The sequence below is a fragment of the Centrocercus urophasianus genome, unplaced genomic scaffold (assembly GCF_019232065.1).
Source record: "Centrocercus urophasianus isolate 14NV4802_14NV808 unplaced genomic scaffold, USGS_Curo_1.0 seq_14, whole genome shotgun sequence".
In the NCBI taxonomy this organism is placed as follows: domain Eukaryota; kingdom Metazoa; phylum Chordata; class Aves; order Galliformes; family Phasianidae; genus Centrocercus; species Centrocercus urophasianus.
Window position 1 is genome coordinate 30395281 of NW_024884586.1, and position 15836 is coordinate 30411116.

General features: G+C 33.3%; 1 protein-coding gene across 3 annotated transcripts in view; it reads left to right on the top strand.

The window, feature by feature from the left end:
- TTC6 (tetratricopeptide repeat domain 6) overlaps positions 1 to 15836 on the top strand; it is a 54593-nt gene that overhangs the window by 3623 nt on the left and 35134 nt on the right. The window contains exons 3-5 of one of the 3 annotated variants that reach the window (XM_042814977.1): positions 4757 to 4846; positions 7809 to 7948; positions 11262 to 11471. In XM_042814977.1, coding sequence (XP_042670911.1) covers positions 4757 to 4846; positions 7809 to 7948; positions 11262 to 11471 — 440 coding nt within the window. Of the gene's footprint in view, positions 1 to 4756; positions 4847 to 7808; positions 7949 to 10173; positions 10179 to 10787; positions 11147 to 11261; positions 11472 to 15836 lie in introns of those variants that run through there. The other 2 variants (XM_042814979.1, XM_042814978.1) reach the window with 2 other exon arrangements.

Below are 15836 nucleotides of genomic sequence, written 5' to 3' on the forward strand. Positions count from 1 at the left end.
CACAGTGTTACAAAGAACATTACATGGGAAATGGGATGCCAGCTCTGTGGGACATTAGTACTTAGCCCTGTTTCCTTGGAGGAAATCTGTTATAAATAATTATTCCTATCACGTTTTCTGTTAAAAAGTGAAATGCTTATTATAATCAGAATATTATTTCCAATGCCTGGAGTCACTTTGTTGCCTTGGGGCATGTTGCACCCCTGAAGTATCTTGTTATCAAGTTGTATGTTGGATTTAGTATCCATAGGAGGGTGTTTATATTCATTCCAGAAATACATTTTCTTGGTGTTCATCTTCCTTAGTGATGAGTTTGCAACTCATCTTTTTTTAGTTGGCTTATTGTTTTCAGCAGATCAATTGTTTGGTATCTCAGATGAGCATGAGAAGGTGGTAACTAAAAGAAAATACTTTTTTGTTTTGTTTTTCTCTCTGGAAAAATAGAATCAGATTTGAATGTTTCTATTAAAGGATGATGGTACAGTGCACCATGCCATCAAAGAACAAACAAAATATTCTTCTGCTTTGGTACACATCTCTAACTCTTCAACTACTCAACAGAAAGTGAGGCCTTGAGGAGCCTTTCTCAGTAGAATATTAGTACTCTCTCAGAAGTACAGTTTTGTTTGCTTTAGCTACAAGCAAATATAAACAAGTATTTGCTCATCACTTTATAGCATCTTAAGTATTTAGTGTATAGCTTCTTTATATTTCAACTGACGTGAAAATTATACATCAGATCATGTATTGATTTATTTTCTTTTGACTAAAATGGTAGGAGGCTCACTGAAAATATATTTCTGAAGTGCTGTAAGGTGTATTCTTTTCTTGGAAATGAATGAGATTTCTATTTATTTGGATGTGTAAAAAGTTCATGAGTGACAATAATGAAGCCTTATATTATGATTTTTCTAGTGTATTCTTAATTCTGTAACTGCGTATTATTGATTATACTCAATAAGGTTAATCGTAGCATAGCAAAGGCAATGTTATTGCCTACCTTTGCATTACCAATCCTGGATATACGTTTGATTTTTTTTTTTTTTTTTTTTTTTTTTTTACCCCTGTGGAACAGTTGACCTGTACTACTTCAAATATATATTTTTTTAAGATATACAGTTTTAATGATGTTACAAGAAGCTGCCTAATTAGAAATGCTTATTATATGATATACATGTGGGAACATCTGGAATCTAAACTGTTTATCTCTTCAGAGTTACTAACACAGGTAACTAACTAAAGATAATCCAGCTGAGCAGTTTGTGAGATTTGTATCAACAATCACTTTCCAGTATCCTGGTTCTTTATGCTTATTAGCATAATTACCACATGATCACCTCTTGTTGCAAGAAATACTGCAGGCTTCATGGACTGTCTTTTTACCCTGAAGTCTAACGAAAGGGGAGAATACTCCTGATTAGTCTGGTGGGATGCTGTTATGAGAACAAACTGATTTTAATCTGATAAACTGTAATTTCATACGATTTCAAGATTTGTCAAAGGGATACAGGATGATTACCAATGCCTGTATAAATAATCTGTACAAGTTCACCAAGATAAAAGAGTGTTTTAGGGTATTTGCATGATCACACATCAAGACTACATTTATTCTGCCATTTATCAGAGTCTTTTCTACATTGGTGATGGCTTTCTATCATCAAAAGAGAGAAATCGTTTGCAGTGAATGAAGAACAAGGCTATGAAGATGATGAGGGTGTTGGAGCACCTCTTCTGTGAAGACCAGCTGAGGGAGCTGGGAGATTAAATATATGGAAGTTATTAACAATGGTGCTGAGACACTGGCATAGGCTGCCTGGAAAAGCTGTGGATGTCCTGTTCCTAGAGGAGTTTGAGGCCAAATTAGATGTAGCTTTGAGCAACCTGTTGTAGTGAAAGGTGCCCCTACCCACGGCAGGGGGATTGGAACTAGATGGTCTTCAAGGTCCTTTCTAACCAAAACCATTCTAGTATTCTTTTGAAATAAATTATTTTCATAGCATTTAACTATTAAAGGAGAAGTTGAAAATTTTTGGTAAGATGAATTTAGAGGTAATTATTAAAAACACTAAAAAGTCTTGATTTTTCTATATGTCAAGAGTCTCAAAGTTTCTTTTCAGCACCCAAGGATACCAAAGACGTATCAAAATCACTGGAAACTGTTCCAACATTTTTAGTTAGTTATGAAGGTACTTAAATCCATAAATTGATAAATTGTTTTTTACAATGAGGCGGAAGGCTATGACTACTCAAATGGCATTTTTTTTTTTTTTTTTAAAGGCACAATAAAATTTTCTGTCACAAAATATCAGTGCGGGAAGAATCAGCAGAATGCTTGAGAATGGACCCACAGGGAATAAGAGTTGCCGTGGTCTCAACACTTTTATTTCTAAATAAAATTGACTTAGTTTTTGTTAATACAAACACACAACCCATAGTACATATATACATGGTACACATTATGTTAAAATACCAGAACAGCATTGTGCCTGCAATTCTCCCATGGGGAGTGAACAAAAGAAGAAATACCGCACCCAGCAAAGAAAAGCAGTTGCATAACATGTACAGGTGTCTAAAATAGCATGAAAATACTGTTTGTTCATATAATTTTGATTAGGAAATTAGTATAGAAAACTAATCTACCTACTCTGTCGGTTTTGATCCAGCCTGTTTGAATGAAAGGATATGTGAAAAATTCTCTTTGAATTCATGCATTAGATAATAAATTGTGTGGGGGAAAGAATTCCACTTAGGTAAGATGGAGTCTAATTAATAGTCCATTGTAGTCACTGTGTCTGGAAATGTGCATGTATTGCAAAGAAAAGGAGGATTATTTGGCGTAGTTTGGGAAGGTATTGCTGAATCTGTATTTTAATCCAGGAGGTTTCATTCCTTTGTTTTTCCATAGTTATGAAAGTTTTATATGGAATAAGGTGTTTTTTTTTTTTTTTTTTTTTTTTTTTTTTTTTTTTTTTTAAATTAAGCTCTGCCTTTTCTGTCAAAAGTAACTATTTACTAGAGCTTTGTCTAAAAATAAAATCACCAGTGCATGCAATATTTTGCAAGTAAAGTTTTTTTTTTCCTTTTTACTATTTACTTTTTTTTTTTTTTTTGCTTGAAAACTCCTTTTGTATCATCTTCATTTTCTAATACGCAAGCAGAACAATGTTGCAACTCAGAATAACTTTTTACATGTTTTGTTAGAATGGAATTGAGTATGGCATGCAAAAAAATCCTAGGCATTAAAAATACGCTTTTAGATTACTGGTTGGACAATGCACAAAATAAGGAGTGAAATGTGTAGAAATCTTTTCAAAAGATCACCCTAAGTTTGTTTCTGCATGTGCATGTTGATTTCAAGTATATTTCAAATATATGTAATAAAGACCCAGCCTTTAATTTGTGCATGAATATTGATTTGATGTTTTGTTCTATTAGGTAGTGAAAATTGCACTATATATGTATATATATAGTGCACTCTATAGTATAGTGTGTGTGTGTGTGTTTGTGTGTGTATATATATATATATATATATATATGTATATACATATACATATAGCTTGAGAATCAGTTTTTATTTCCTTGCATTCAACTGGGGCCTGCTGCACAAACCAGAGGGAAAGATGTGTGTGTATGTATATATATATATACATACATCTATATATGTATATATACATATATATATGTATATGTATATATATATATACACATACGTCTATATATGTATATATACATATATATGTATATGTATATATGTATATGTATATATATACACATACATCTATATATGTATATATACATATATAGATGTATGTGTATATATATGTATATATACATATATATACATACATCTTTCCCTCTGGTTTGTGCAGCAGGCCCCAGTTGAATGTAAGGAAATAAAAACTGATTCTCAAGCTAGCAAGGAAATCCTGCCAAGTTTTCACCAAGCAAGCCTGGTAACATTCTACATTATCTAGGAATGTTGAAATATAATAAGTTAATTGTACTTCTATTTGCTTGTAGAGTTGTTAAGATAGGTAGATCATATTTTAAACTGATAAAACAGGGAAGGAAAGGAAATAGTGCTTGAAAACATTTTGGTACTTCATAAATTATAAATATACTTTTATTTTTATTTCTATCCCTTTTGTATCTCTTATTCCTTTCTTTTCTTTGGGGGCTTGATTCTTTAGTTACTGGATATGCAGAATTTCCCTCTTATTAAGTAGTATGAGGATTAGGGCAATGAACTTGCAAAGCATTCACTGATATTCATGTATATTAATGCTCATCACTTTGTCTTGCATTCAAATTGTTTTTAAAATTTAAATTTGTAAGCTTAGATGTGTTTGGAGATGTTGCTTAATGTTTAGAGTTGTTGATTTATTTGTTTTAAAGGATCCATATATATTGATACACATTTCTGATGTATGTTAATTTGTACATTTTTGAAGTATAATTTGTAGAATAAGCTTTTCAGAAGAAATCTCTCTATATATTATTATTTAGTGTTGATCATTGTAAACCCTTTGCCTGTTAGTGTACTGATTTTGTAAATCCAGTTCTCGATCGAAGAAATATTTGGCTTAAGACAAAATAGATACAGTGATCCATGTGCTTCATAAAATGCATGTACAATGAAAGAGTATTGAAAATAATAAATACTGTAGTGAATTATTTGTCAGGGAGTGTAAAAATGTGTTTTTAAGAAAATGCTATATGTTCTTCTCCTAAATGGGTTTTCCCTTTCTCATGAAAGATGCCAGTTGTTCAAAAAGAATCTCGAGTAGCAGAAAATGAATCTCAGCCTTCAGATGAGCTGTTAACATATAATAAGCAGATGAAACAGGTAAGCAGGCTTTGTACTATTGTGAGATAGTATTAGTTTTCCCATGCTTGAGGTTTTGATGTTTTAGAGCATATGGGGATTTGTAAGCTTTTTTCTTTTTCTTTTTTTTTTTTTTACCACCTGCCATTTAAAAGACTCTTGTATAATACAGGTCTCCATACTGGTCTTGCAGCTTAATGTTAGAGGAAAAAATAAATTAAGGTTCATTCGGTCATATGTTGGGTAAGGCTTTTCATTATGAGATTGAGAAGATTAGGAATGAAACAATGTATAAATAGAATCCTCATTTACATTTAACAACTGTGTGCCTTCCTGGAAAATGGCATAATGATCAACATCCTCTTGGTTATGTGATGTTTCACACATGACAAGAGCTTTCATTTGATATCAACCCCTTAAAGCTTTTCTAGTAAAGAACATATACCAAGATTACAGAGGCAGGACAAACTTGTTACAAAGACCAAAAAATGTCTTTGGCCACATATTGCTGGTTTTAATCATTCTGGTGTTTTGAGGATACCACCTTAACGTACTTCCTTCTGCTGCTTCTATATGAATGATTACTTTACCTTACAGTTACCACATTTGCTGAATGTATTATGTGAAGAACAACCAAGATTGGGGGTGTTTCCACTAGATAGTTATGTACCAAAAATATTCAGTAGCCTTGGCCGAAACTTAAATAGAGGTGAACACAAGGTTTGATATGGTACATGAAGACAGATGCAGGTATTGAAATGGAGGAGGTAAAAGGGAACAAAATGAAAAGGGGACGAGAGAGAGAGAGAGAGAGAGAGAGAGAGAGAGATTCCTATCAACAAGAAATCCATATTATTGGAGAGCAGATTGTTTCTAGGTCTAGTCATAAGACAGATCTAATCAAAATGAGAAACTTGTTGCATGCCTCGGCTGCTTCTTCAGTTTTTCACATTGACTGTAGTTTGGCTTTGGTTGTGTCTTGTCAAAAGGCACAGAGAAAGGCAAAGAGAGTGGTAGTCATACCCTTAGGAACCCAGAATAGTAGGGTTTCCTCATCAGTATTAGGGTAGCTAAGAACCTGTTCTGAAGAGCTCAAGGATGTGGGCTACTCTGAGAGTAAGTTACAGGGAGATAACAAACTCCCCATCATTCCTGGTGCTGCATTTTGTGTTGGAGCTATAGTGAATGTGAAGCAAAACCCTAAGTGGTCTGAGTAGTTCCAGTTGACTGGCATTTTTCTACAATCAAGTATTTGGTTGTATCTGTTCTTGGGGAAGCATAATAATTTCTGTTAGACAGATTAGATTGCTACTGCTGAAGAGCATGAATGATAACAGTAATTTGAAAAATTTCTTCTAAATTAGAAATAATATTCTTTTGACATTGTCCTTACAATATTTAGAAATTACAATTTGAAATTTTTCTAATCATTTGTACTGTCTGTTCTTGACTTTAGATAATTAACAATGATGCTTGCCATAGGTAGTTGTAAGAAATTGTTCTACAATCACACCTATGTATATATATAATATATATTGATCTGTTGGTTACAGAAGTAGGTACTAAATGATGTGTAAACAATATACAATACAATGTCAAATAATTTTTATAATATCTAAGACTATATTAAAACTACATATTCTAAATTATATACTGTTGTCTAACAGTATTTTCACAGTTAGTTAAACAGTACTTGGGTACTGTGATGGTTTTTAGACAGTATTATTTTGGGCAACATGCTACTTCTGTAATGCTCTAGCAGTGTTGTTGTAACAACACCCATCAAACATATGTTTAGTGAGGTTACAACAAAAAGCAGTTTCCAAGACAGGCACTTGGAAAGATAAAATACATTTGGTTCTACTTGATGTAAGTACTGCAGAATTTAAATGGTTTTTTTTTTTTTTTTTTTTTTTTTTTTTTTTTTTTTTTTTTTTCCCCAATTGGTTTTCCACAGTATTCTGTTTCTATCTTTCATGTAGCTTTTGTTATAGCTTTTAATTTTCTTGAACCTGCTTTGCTGTATTACGTATGGTAAATTTTCGGGGGAGCTCAGATGAATCCTTTTTATTGGTTGCAGTTAGTCTGTTTTGTGAAGATGTTTAGCATCTTGCAGGAAATAGAGTTGTCAAATGCTTAAAGTTGGAAGGGGCTTCTGTTTCTTCTAGACTATGATGGCCTCCAGCATATTCTGTAGATTTTGTTTAAGTTTATGAAACAAATGTAGATGCCTTGGGAACAGTAATATCTTTAAGAGGTTCCTTCCCCTTGCTGTTTGGTCTTGCTCCTGGACTTCAGTGAGCTGCTCCATGACAAAATTTTTTGGTGGAACAGGGATCAAAGATCAGGGTTAATTTCTGCCTTCTCCTTGCGTGCTTTTTACAGTGTTTTTCAACAGTTATCTGGTCTGTTTTAACTGTGTTGGGAAAAAAAAAAAAAAAACAAACCAAAAACAATTATTGGCATTAATAAATTGGAATGATCAGCTGTGGGTGGAAACTATAGCAATTCCTTTTGTATTGCTGTACTGAATAAACATAACCTTGAATAAACTTTTCTAAAAGTTTATCCTTTAAACCACATTTGTCTATCTTAATTTGCATAAAAATACAAATTGTAGATACTACTCAAATTTTAGGTAGTACTCATGTACTTCTAAGAGTAGGAGTTCTGAATTGTGATAATTTTGATGCTCTTTTGATTATTCTATTGATTATCATAGGGTACACTGGACACTTTGTTTTGCCACACTTTTCTGCGTATCCTGTGCCCTGAATAGCTGTGGGTGTTACTGTTACTGGGTGTAACTACTGCTCAAAGACAGTAGTTACATGCTACTCTTGTTTAACTGAATTTTGTTTTCTGTTAATCAGGGTTTCTTGTGTACCGTTGCTTTTTGTTCTTCTGTGGAGTGGGTATGAAAATATCTGTATAGCTTGCCATCTATAACACTGTGCTTATCTTTTGCTTGTGAACATCTTAGGCTTCATCCACAGATGTGCTATGGGTGGAAGGAAAAGCGATATCAAAAATTAAACCAAATGAGTTTCAGAAAGATCTACAAGAGGAACACAACTTGCAACAGTGTTTGTCTTTCCTGCCCACTCGTGCTTCAAATGTCAAGTAATACTTTAATCTTACTTCATTATAATGAAATTAATATTGAAAATGTGTTAAGTTACAAAAACGTATGATGGCAGATAAGTACGGAGAAGAAATATTGCTATCTCCCAAAATATGGATCTGAAACATAAAGTTCTAAGCAATTTCTGATCTATCAAGTTTAGCTTGGTGGTTTGTTTGCTACTTACCTCCTTGAAATGGATTTGATTTACAGTTTTTAAAATCTAGAGGGCCTGCTCATTCCTGCTGTATGCAGATGAAACTTTTTTTTGACCGCAGCAGAGACTGAAGTTGCTTATGCAGAGGTTGAATTTGTCCATACAATTCCAAGCGTAATCTAATCAAAATAATTAAAAACAAACAATGGAACATACCACAAATTTAATATAAGCAATGCCAGCTGTAAGTCATCATCTTTAAATAGAGAAGATATATTAAAAATTCATTAACTTGAATTTGTATTACAGTCAGTGCTTGTCTGAAATTCAGGAGATTTTACATAGAGCAGTAATTTAAGGACAACTGCTTATTACACTGCTGTTGTCATAGGTGGCATCTGTCATTCTCTAGTAGGAGTGCAGATTACAAAAGTAGTACAGCTTGTGTCCTGATTTAACTAATCTTGTCTTGTCTCATGTCGAGTGAGACTCCTCGATTTTATGGTGTTCACTACTAAGATCTTTATGGCTATCTTTGCTTAGGTATACCATAAGTTGCTTCTTCACTTCTTTCGAGTTTTTTTAAAGAGTGAGAGAAGCGGCTTTAATTATTAGCTTTTGTTGTTCTTAGGGTCTTGAATGGTCTGTTGGATACAGAAGAGAGCCTTTTTATGGGAGGTCTGAAGTTTGTAAATGGATAATACTTTCAATTAAGTAGCTGAGAATAGTCATGGGAAAAGAATGCTTAAGTTTATGAAACAGTCAAATTGGCATTTAAGTGACCCTTTGCATGCCATTGCTTATCTGCATTGCTTAAAGATCATTTGGTTAGCAAGATTATATATTAAAACAAATAGTGACAACAGACAATGAGTGTTTTACCTTCAATAAATACTTACTGTCAGATTATCAATGGTGCAGAAACTGCATGATTTTCTAAAAAACCTGTATTTAGTGCATTAAATGAGGGTAATGTAGGCCACACACAGAGTATTGTTTCTTCATGTCCACTTTTTCAAAGAATGATAAATAGTCTGTTTTAAGAGCGTGTGTTGTAAAAACATTCACCTTTACCTGAGGCATGCCCTGAATATTTTAGTTTACATTCATAAAGCATTCAGTTAGTTAATTCAATGAAATGATAAACTTCTATAAAATAAAAGTCATTATACTACAATTAAGATATCATTCAAGCTTTTTTAATTGATTTTAAATAATTTACAAAATCTATGTGAAAAAAGTTCCCAGATGATTTTAAAATAATTTTGCTTAGTTTTGTTTACATATTTTACTCCAACTGTTTGAAGTTCAAAGTTGAATTGTTTGCCTATTTTTATTTTTAAATGCGTATGTATTGATTTGCAGAGTAAGTGTACTGTTAGAGAATCCTGAAATAAAATATTTCATATTAGGTGTTCTTTTTTCAGTTAAAGTATCATGGAATATTTCTTTTTATTTTAAATTAGCATGATCTTAAAGCATGGATCTCTGGTTTCACACACTGGAACAATTGCTTATTTTCATTTGTGCTGTGAAATGTATGAATTTAGTTTCAAAAAACCCCAAGCCTATCAATTTCATTATATGGAACTGCTGTAAGCCTTACATTCTAATCAGTATTATGTATTCTATGTTGCTTTTCCAACTGGATATTTCATTTTAAATGTTTAGCTTCCAAACTTTATTTAATTCCTGTTTTCTTTTAGGAAAAAAAAAATCACAAATTTGAGTAGAGACTTTGGATTGCAGTTTATGGTAAAAATGTCTTGTTGAAGCGTGAAGTGGCTAGGCTTTCTTCTTTATCTTATTTCTATATATTACATATATTGCATAAAACATATTATGGCTTGACAGAAATTATTTTAATTAAAATGTTATTTTGTTGCCACTCATTTATATTCTGTTGTCATGTGCCTGTAAACATCAGGACTCAGTTGAGAATAATATAACTGATGTGATAAGCTCTTAATTGTGAGTCAAACTGATGTTATATTGCACTATTTTTTTTGTCTATTTTCTTTACATGTGTGGTTTCTTTAAACTTCTTTTGCTGTCATTGCTTTTCAGGAATGGTAAGTACATTAAAAATATTTTACATTAACTGGAATATGTATTGCATGATTAGACTGATCTTGTATTTTTTTCCCTGTTTTGTAGTTTTTACTAATTTCCCTTTTATAATCTCTTTATTAAAAAAGAAAAAGCCATAGTTATCAGGAAAATAGACAACTTGCTGAAGGACTGAAAACAAAAAGTTATACCTGAAAGCTAATCAGCATAGTTTCAAAGTGGAGTTTTAACCATTTTCATTTGAGAATTTATTTTCAATACGATGATATTTGTGAACTTTAATTAAAAGTAGCATGCATTTGGGGAGCCATTTTGGGGCTCGGATATTTTCTCTATACTGTTTTTCACATTGTAGCTGTCTGCACTTTTAGATACTTATTAACTTTGTAGAGTTCATACAGTAGCTGCAGACTGTTTTTAGAGCTTGATCCATGGCCTGTAGAAGTCAATAGACTTTCATCACTTTTAGCACAACTTAGATTGGAGGCTTAAATGGTAGATTTTTTTTTTTTTTTTTAGTTATTAACTTTTTAAAGATAGTCAAAGGTACTGTGTTTTACTGTGTTTCCTCCAAAATCAACAGCTGAATTGAAATGTTAGGAAAAATGTTCAAATGATAGCATAAAAAAAAACTAATTCCAAAATTTAAGAGTATTTACCTGGTATTCTGTCAAGAGAGAGAATGCACAGATGAATGTACACATAACGTTTTAACATAACATTTATTCAAATACCCAATTTAAGCTGTAAATATACGGTGCTTAGATACTTTAAGCTTTCAGGGCAGACGGTGTGAAAGCTCCGCTGTGGGAAAGTAAAAATGTGACTACTGCAGTTATTCTTTAATTTTAAGATTATTGCCAACATTTTTGCTTTTACCTGTGGGTCCCTTCGCCTTCACCAATACTCCAAGTGATATTAACTCTGCTGTCAGTAGAAGTCATCTGGATTACCAGGCAACTTTTGCCAAGTATTTATGTTAGCAATTTACATTGTGACGTTACAGACCATTGGATATAATGTTTCGATAAGTTGCATACTTTTACAATTCAGAGAATGGTTAAGGCTTCTTTTTCCCTTTCTAGACAGCAAAATTATTCAAGCATTCATCATCTATGTACTGCTTTTCCCGGATTTATGTTGCCTCCGTATCTACAAATGGCTTCAAGAATTTATCATACTTCAAATAGAAGAGGTCACAATATCTTGTTTACGGCAGAGGATATAGACAATAGGCAGAAAGAATCCATATATTCTGAGTATATTTACTTGAAAGAACAAGCTGAAAAGAAAAGGTATGAACTTATTATTGATGTTACTATGATTTAATTAATTTTGTAAATTAAGGGATTATATTTTGAGAAATAATGGTGTTTCAATATTTAGTAGTTTCACAGAAGTGGCAAATAAAAAGGCTTGATTTTTTTACCGTGTTTGTAAGGTATGCTTTAAATTATATAGCCCAAAGGTCTTATCTTGCTTAGAATGCAAATGGTGATGTTAATTTTTAAGAGTGAAATTCACTTTATGTTATGAATGAGTTTTTGTATTTAGCTCTACTAATGATGAGTCTCATTGTAATAACAAGCAATGTTGAACACTTAGACTAAGCTTCCTATGAATGTAAAATTCTGCAAGAGTAGGTGTATAAAGTGTACAGTCACTAACCCTTTATCAAATGGACAATCTTATGATCCTGATTGTTCAAGCACTTAGCATCAAGCGTAACTTCAAGTAATGTAATGAAGTTCTGTTGAGTTCAACACATACAAAATTAATATAAAACCTTGGATAGATCTGTAGTCAACAATACTAATTGTATATGTAAGAGGTACTCATGATAACAGCATTATAATTTTTTGATTGAATTCCTAAATCCTTACTTGTTGTTTTCTTAATGTATTTTACACTAAAATAATGCGAAATAAAGCTAAACAACATGAAGAATGTTCATTTTTCACTCCATATTATTTCAGTTACTTTTTTTCCTTTTTCTGTGTCTTTCTGGATGAACATCTTGGAACTAGAACCTTTACACTCAAGTTTTTTCCTTAAGATTTTTCAGACTGACAATTTGCAACTGAGTTTCTGTATTGCACCAGTTCCAGAAATATAAAATTATTGCTCGTAAATTTTGTAGTGATCTAAAGAATGATAGAGAGGTAAATAAGGATAAGGACGGGTCAGTTTTACAGGGCAATTTGTGTAGCTTGTTAACTTGGGCTCCCTTGAAAAACGTGCATTTTAGTGCAGCCAAATGCAAGGTCATAAGGCTAGGAATAGGGAATAGAAGTCATTGTTTGTAGGAGGGCAGATTGTATCCTGAAAAGCTGTAATTCTGAGCAGAGTTTTACGCTCTTGAAAGATAAGTAACTGAAGATGGCTATGTAATAGACTCAAACCTTCAAGCATGTATGTTAAAATGGAGATGAGACGCTTTGAATAATATAGAGAAAGTAATAGTTTTGGGGTTAGAAATCTTGTACAGAGCTGTTTTGCTTTGTTTTGTTCCAGGTAAGTGCTCTTACAACTGAGGCAATCATGCCACCACTTGTTTTTTCTCCTGGCTACGTGATTTTTGTATTCTTTTCTGCTCAGCAGCACAACTTCCTGCACCCAGAACAGTCAAATCATGTAGTGGTGATTGAGGTTTGAATCCTCAGATAAGCAATGAATTCTCATATCCTGGCTCTGTGCTTCAATAGCAAATTGCCATGAAGAAAGAAATAGTCCGTTGTTGCATTTTTTCCCATTGCTGTCTTACAAAACAAAAAAACCACAACCACCATACCCCTTCCCCCTCCCCCCCCCTCTTCATGGGGGGGGGAAGTGTACCCTGAGAAAAGGGCCTCATGTTCTGGATTTGAAATGGAGGAAAAATTCTGCCTGCAGTCTCTGAGAAATCTAAGTTTAAGAAAGGGGCAATAGACTTCCTACAGGTGTCTGCCATTCTTCCACATGCAGATTTGTGGGAAGGCTGTGCACTTAGCAGTGAGTTCCAAATATTGTTCTTGGGGAGCTAACAGAAATCTGGATTCCTGTATGTGATCTCTCTCTTACTTGAATGCTTGTTCTATGTGAAGACACTTAAAAAGATCATTATGTTGGTCTTTGTGTAAGAAATAAGAGATACTTTTAATCTGTTACCTAAGTGGCGTAGTTTCTGTTGCAAGAGAACTTGCGTAAATGAAAACTTAACAGACTCAGTAGCTGACATTTCAGTCTAGACAAATTTGAGAGTAGCTGTAAGACCTCATTGCATAGCAATGAGAGTACCTTATGAAACTACTCACTGATTGCAGTCTTTAAATCAAGACTTAATTTCTTTGAGTTGTATCCTGAGTTTCACCGAGGGAACTATGAGCTTAATGCAGGAATATTGATGAAGTTGCATAATTTGTGTTGTTTGGAAGATCAGTACGGGTTTGTCATAATATTTCTTTTTCCATAAAATCTGAATCCATAAAATTGTTGTATGAAAGCTTCTAGATCTTGAATTCTTTTGATGCAGTCAAGTTTCTCCCAACCATCAAGTATGGCGTTATTTAAGATTAGGCCCTCATCTTTCTGATAGGTTTGTGTCAGCTTCTGCTGGAGTGGCCAGAAGCCTGGCTGTTCATTGTTTTGCAGGTCATGAGGAAAGATCATTAAGGAAATTCTGAGAAAATAAGCTAATAGCTATGATTCTTTTCTCAAGCGTGGGAGGCAATTTAAGTGTGGGCAAAAAAGTGTTCATAAAGGGGGAAAATAAAACCCTTAGGAAGTCAGTGATGAAGTCAGAAGTTGAGTTGAAATAGCAGTTGGCACAGCTTTACTAATCTAGAGATAACAGAAAAAGGAAGGTCTTTGAGTGCTTTGAAAGCAGAGGACCATCTCATATTTGCATTAGCACTCTCTTTTGTTATCTCAAAGAATAGCATAACATTCAAAGCAAGGAGTTATGATCTTTGCAGTAGCACTTCAAATGAACAAGAACAGAACAACAAAATGAGTGAATAGAAGAAGGTGGTGCTTATCTGGGTTAAAGAAACAGATGCTGCAGCAACTGAGGTGATATTAAATACCAGACAAATAGCTTATTAGGGAGATTGAAAGAAAGCTTTAATTTTAGTATGTTGTGAATGTTACCTGTTGAATGATGGAGGTGCTCACCATAGTGATGAAAGCAAGTAGTGGGGAAACTGTGAATACTGCAAAGTCTTGTAAGATCCTTGAACTTCAGACTTGCTGAGCTAGCACTGGCATCTCTAGGAGGTGGGTAGTTTGATATTTCTGTTGGTGCAGAATAGTTATGAATCATACTGATTCATTATTTTGGAGAGGCGACTTGTACAAGGTGTTTATTTGTACATTTTACTAGTAATAGAGGAAATGAGGAGGATTTGACAGGATGCTGTAATGTAAAGAGATGCTAGTGAAACTAAGAACTGTGGAAGCTATGTGAAGATGGGGCTTGAAGGTGAAAATGGTTTTGTTTTCAAGGGTCGCTGATGAGCAAAGGATGAGCCTGAGCTTTATGTGTCAGAAAGGTTTCAATGCAGATCTAAATTCCCACAGATGAGAAGTTTTAAGATGCCTGTTTTCTTTAAAAAGAAAACAAAAACAAAAATATCCTTGCTCAAATTTGTTTAATCTGGAAAAACTAGAAAACGTAACTCTTTGGAGCACTGCCATCTAGTGGCGTAACCTGATACAGCCTGTTACTATTAAGAACTGGTTCACTTACAGGAGCATAAGATATCATTTATATGGTACTAATTTAAGTTTATTTACACTACTCACATCTATTGCTGAAAAATTCCTGGCACTTGTCTAATTTCACAAATACAAATAACGTAACTGAGAATAAGCATGATTTCTATGTAGTTCATAGTAAAATTTAAATGACTTTGTTGAGCAAGTTACAATTGTGATTTTTTTTTTTAATAGTGGATCAGATTAATAAAGCAATAATTATTTTGCTTTCAACATTTTTGTTTTTTAAACCTCCAGACATTTTTCACAACAACCTTTTCATTCACATCTGTGAAAAACATATAGCAGAGCAGAGTGTTACTTATCAATATACATACATCTCCAGGTCAGCCATAACCAGGAAACCAGGACTGACTGCACTGTGTTTATTTCGTGTATGACAAAGGCCCCTTGCTTTCTATGTCCTGCTTAATCTTGACATGCTCTGCAAGTATCAGTTGTTTGAGAGTTAAAAATGCTACTTTCTAGCCATAAAGACTTAAGAGTTAATCAGAATGTATGTTTATGAACATCATATGTGGATGGTCTAATCCATTCCTGGTAGAAATCTTGCAAATATTTTAACATGGTTTTTAGCTTCATCTTATCTTTGCTAAAATTCCTTCAAGCAGGAATGCTTTAATCTCCTGGAAACATTCTGATTGAATTTGTATTTATTAACCAGCAGGTGGAATAAGAACATTATTAGAATTTATTATTATTGCATTGAGCTGCTTTTCTTCATTTGTTTCTGTCTTCCAGAAATGAGAAGCCTGAGTGTTGTTTCACATTAACTCACATTTTATTAGTTGGTATAAACTCACTGAATTGATAACTATTTATGACAAAAGTGCCCTAAAAGAGTAACAACTCTTATGTTGTTCACTTAAGATGGTCAAATGCTAAAGAATCTTTTGGTTGTTTTA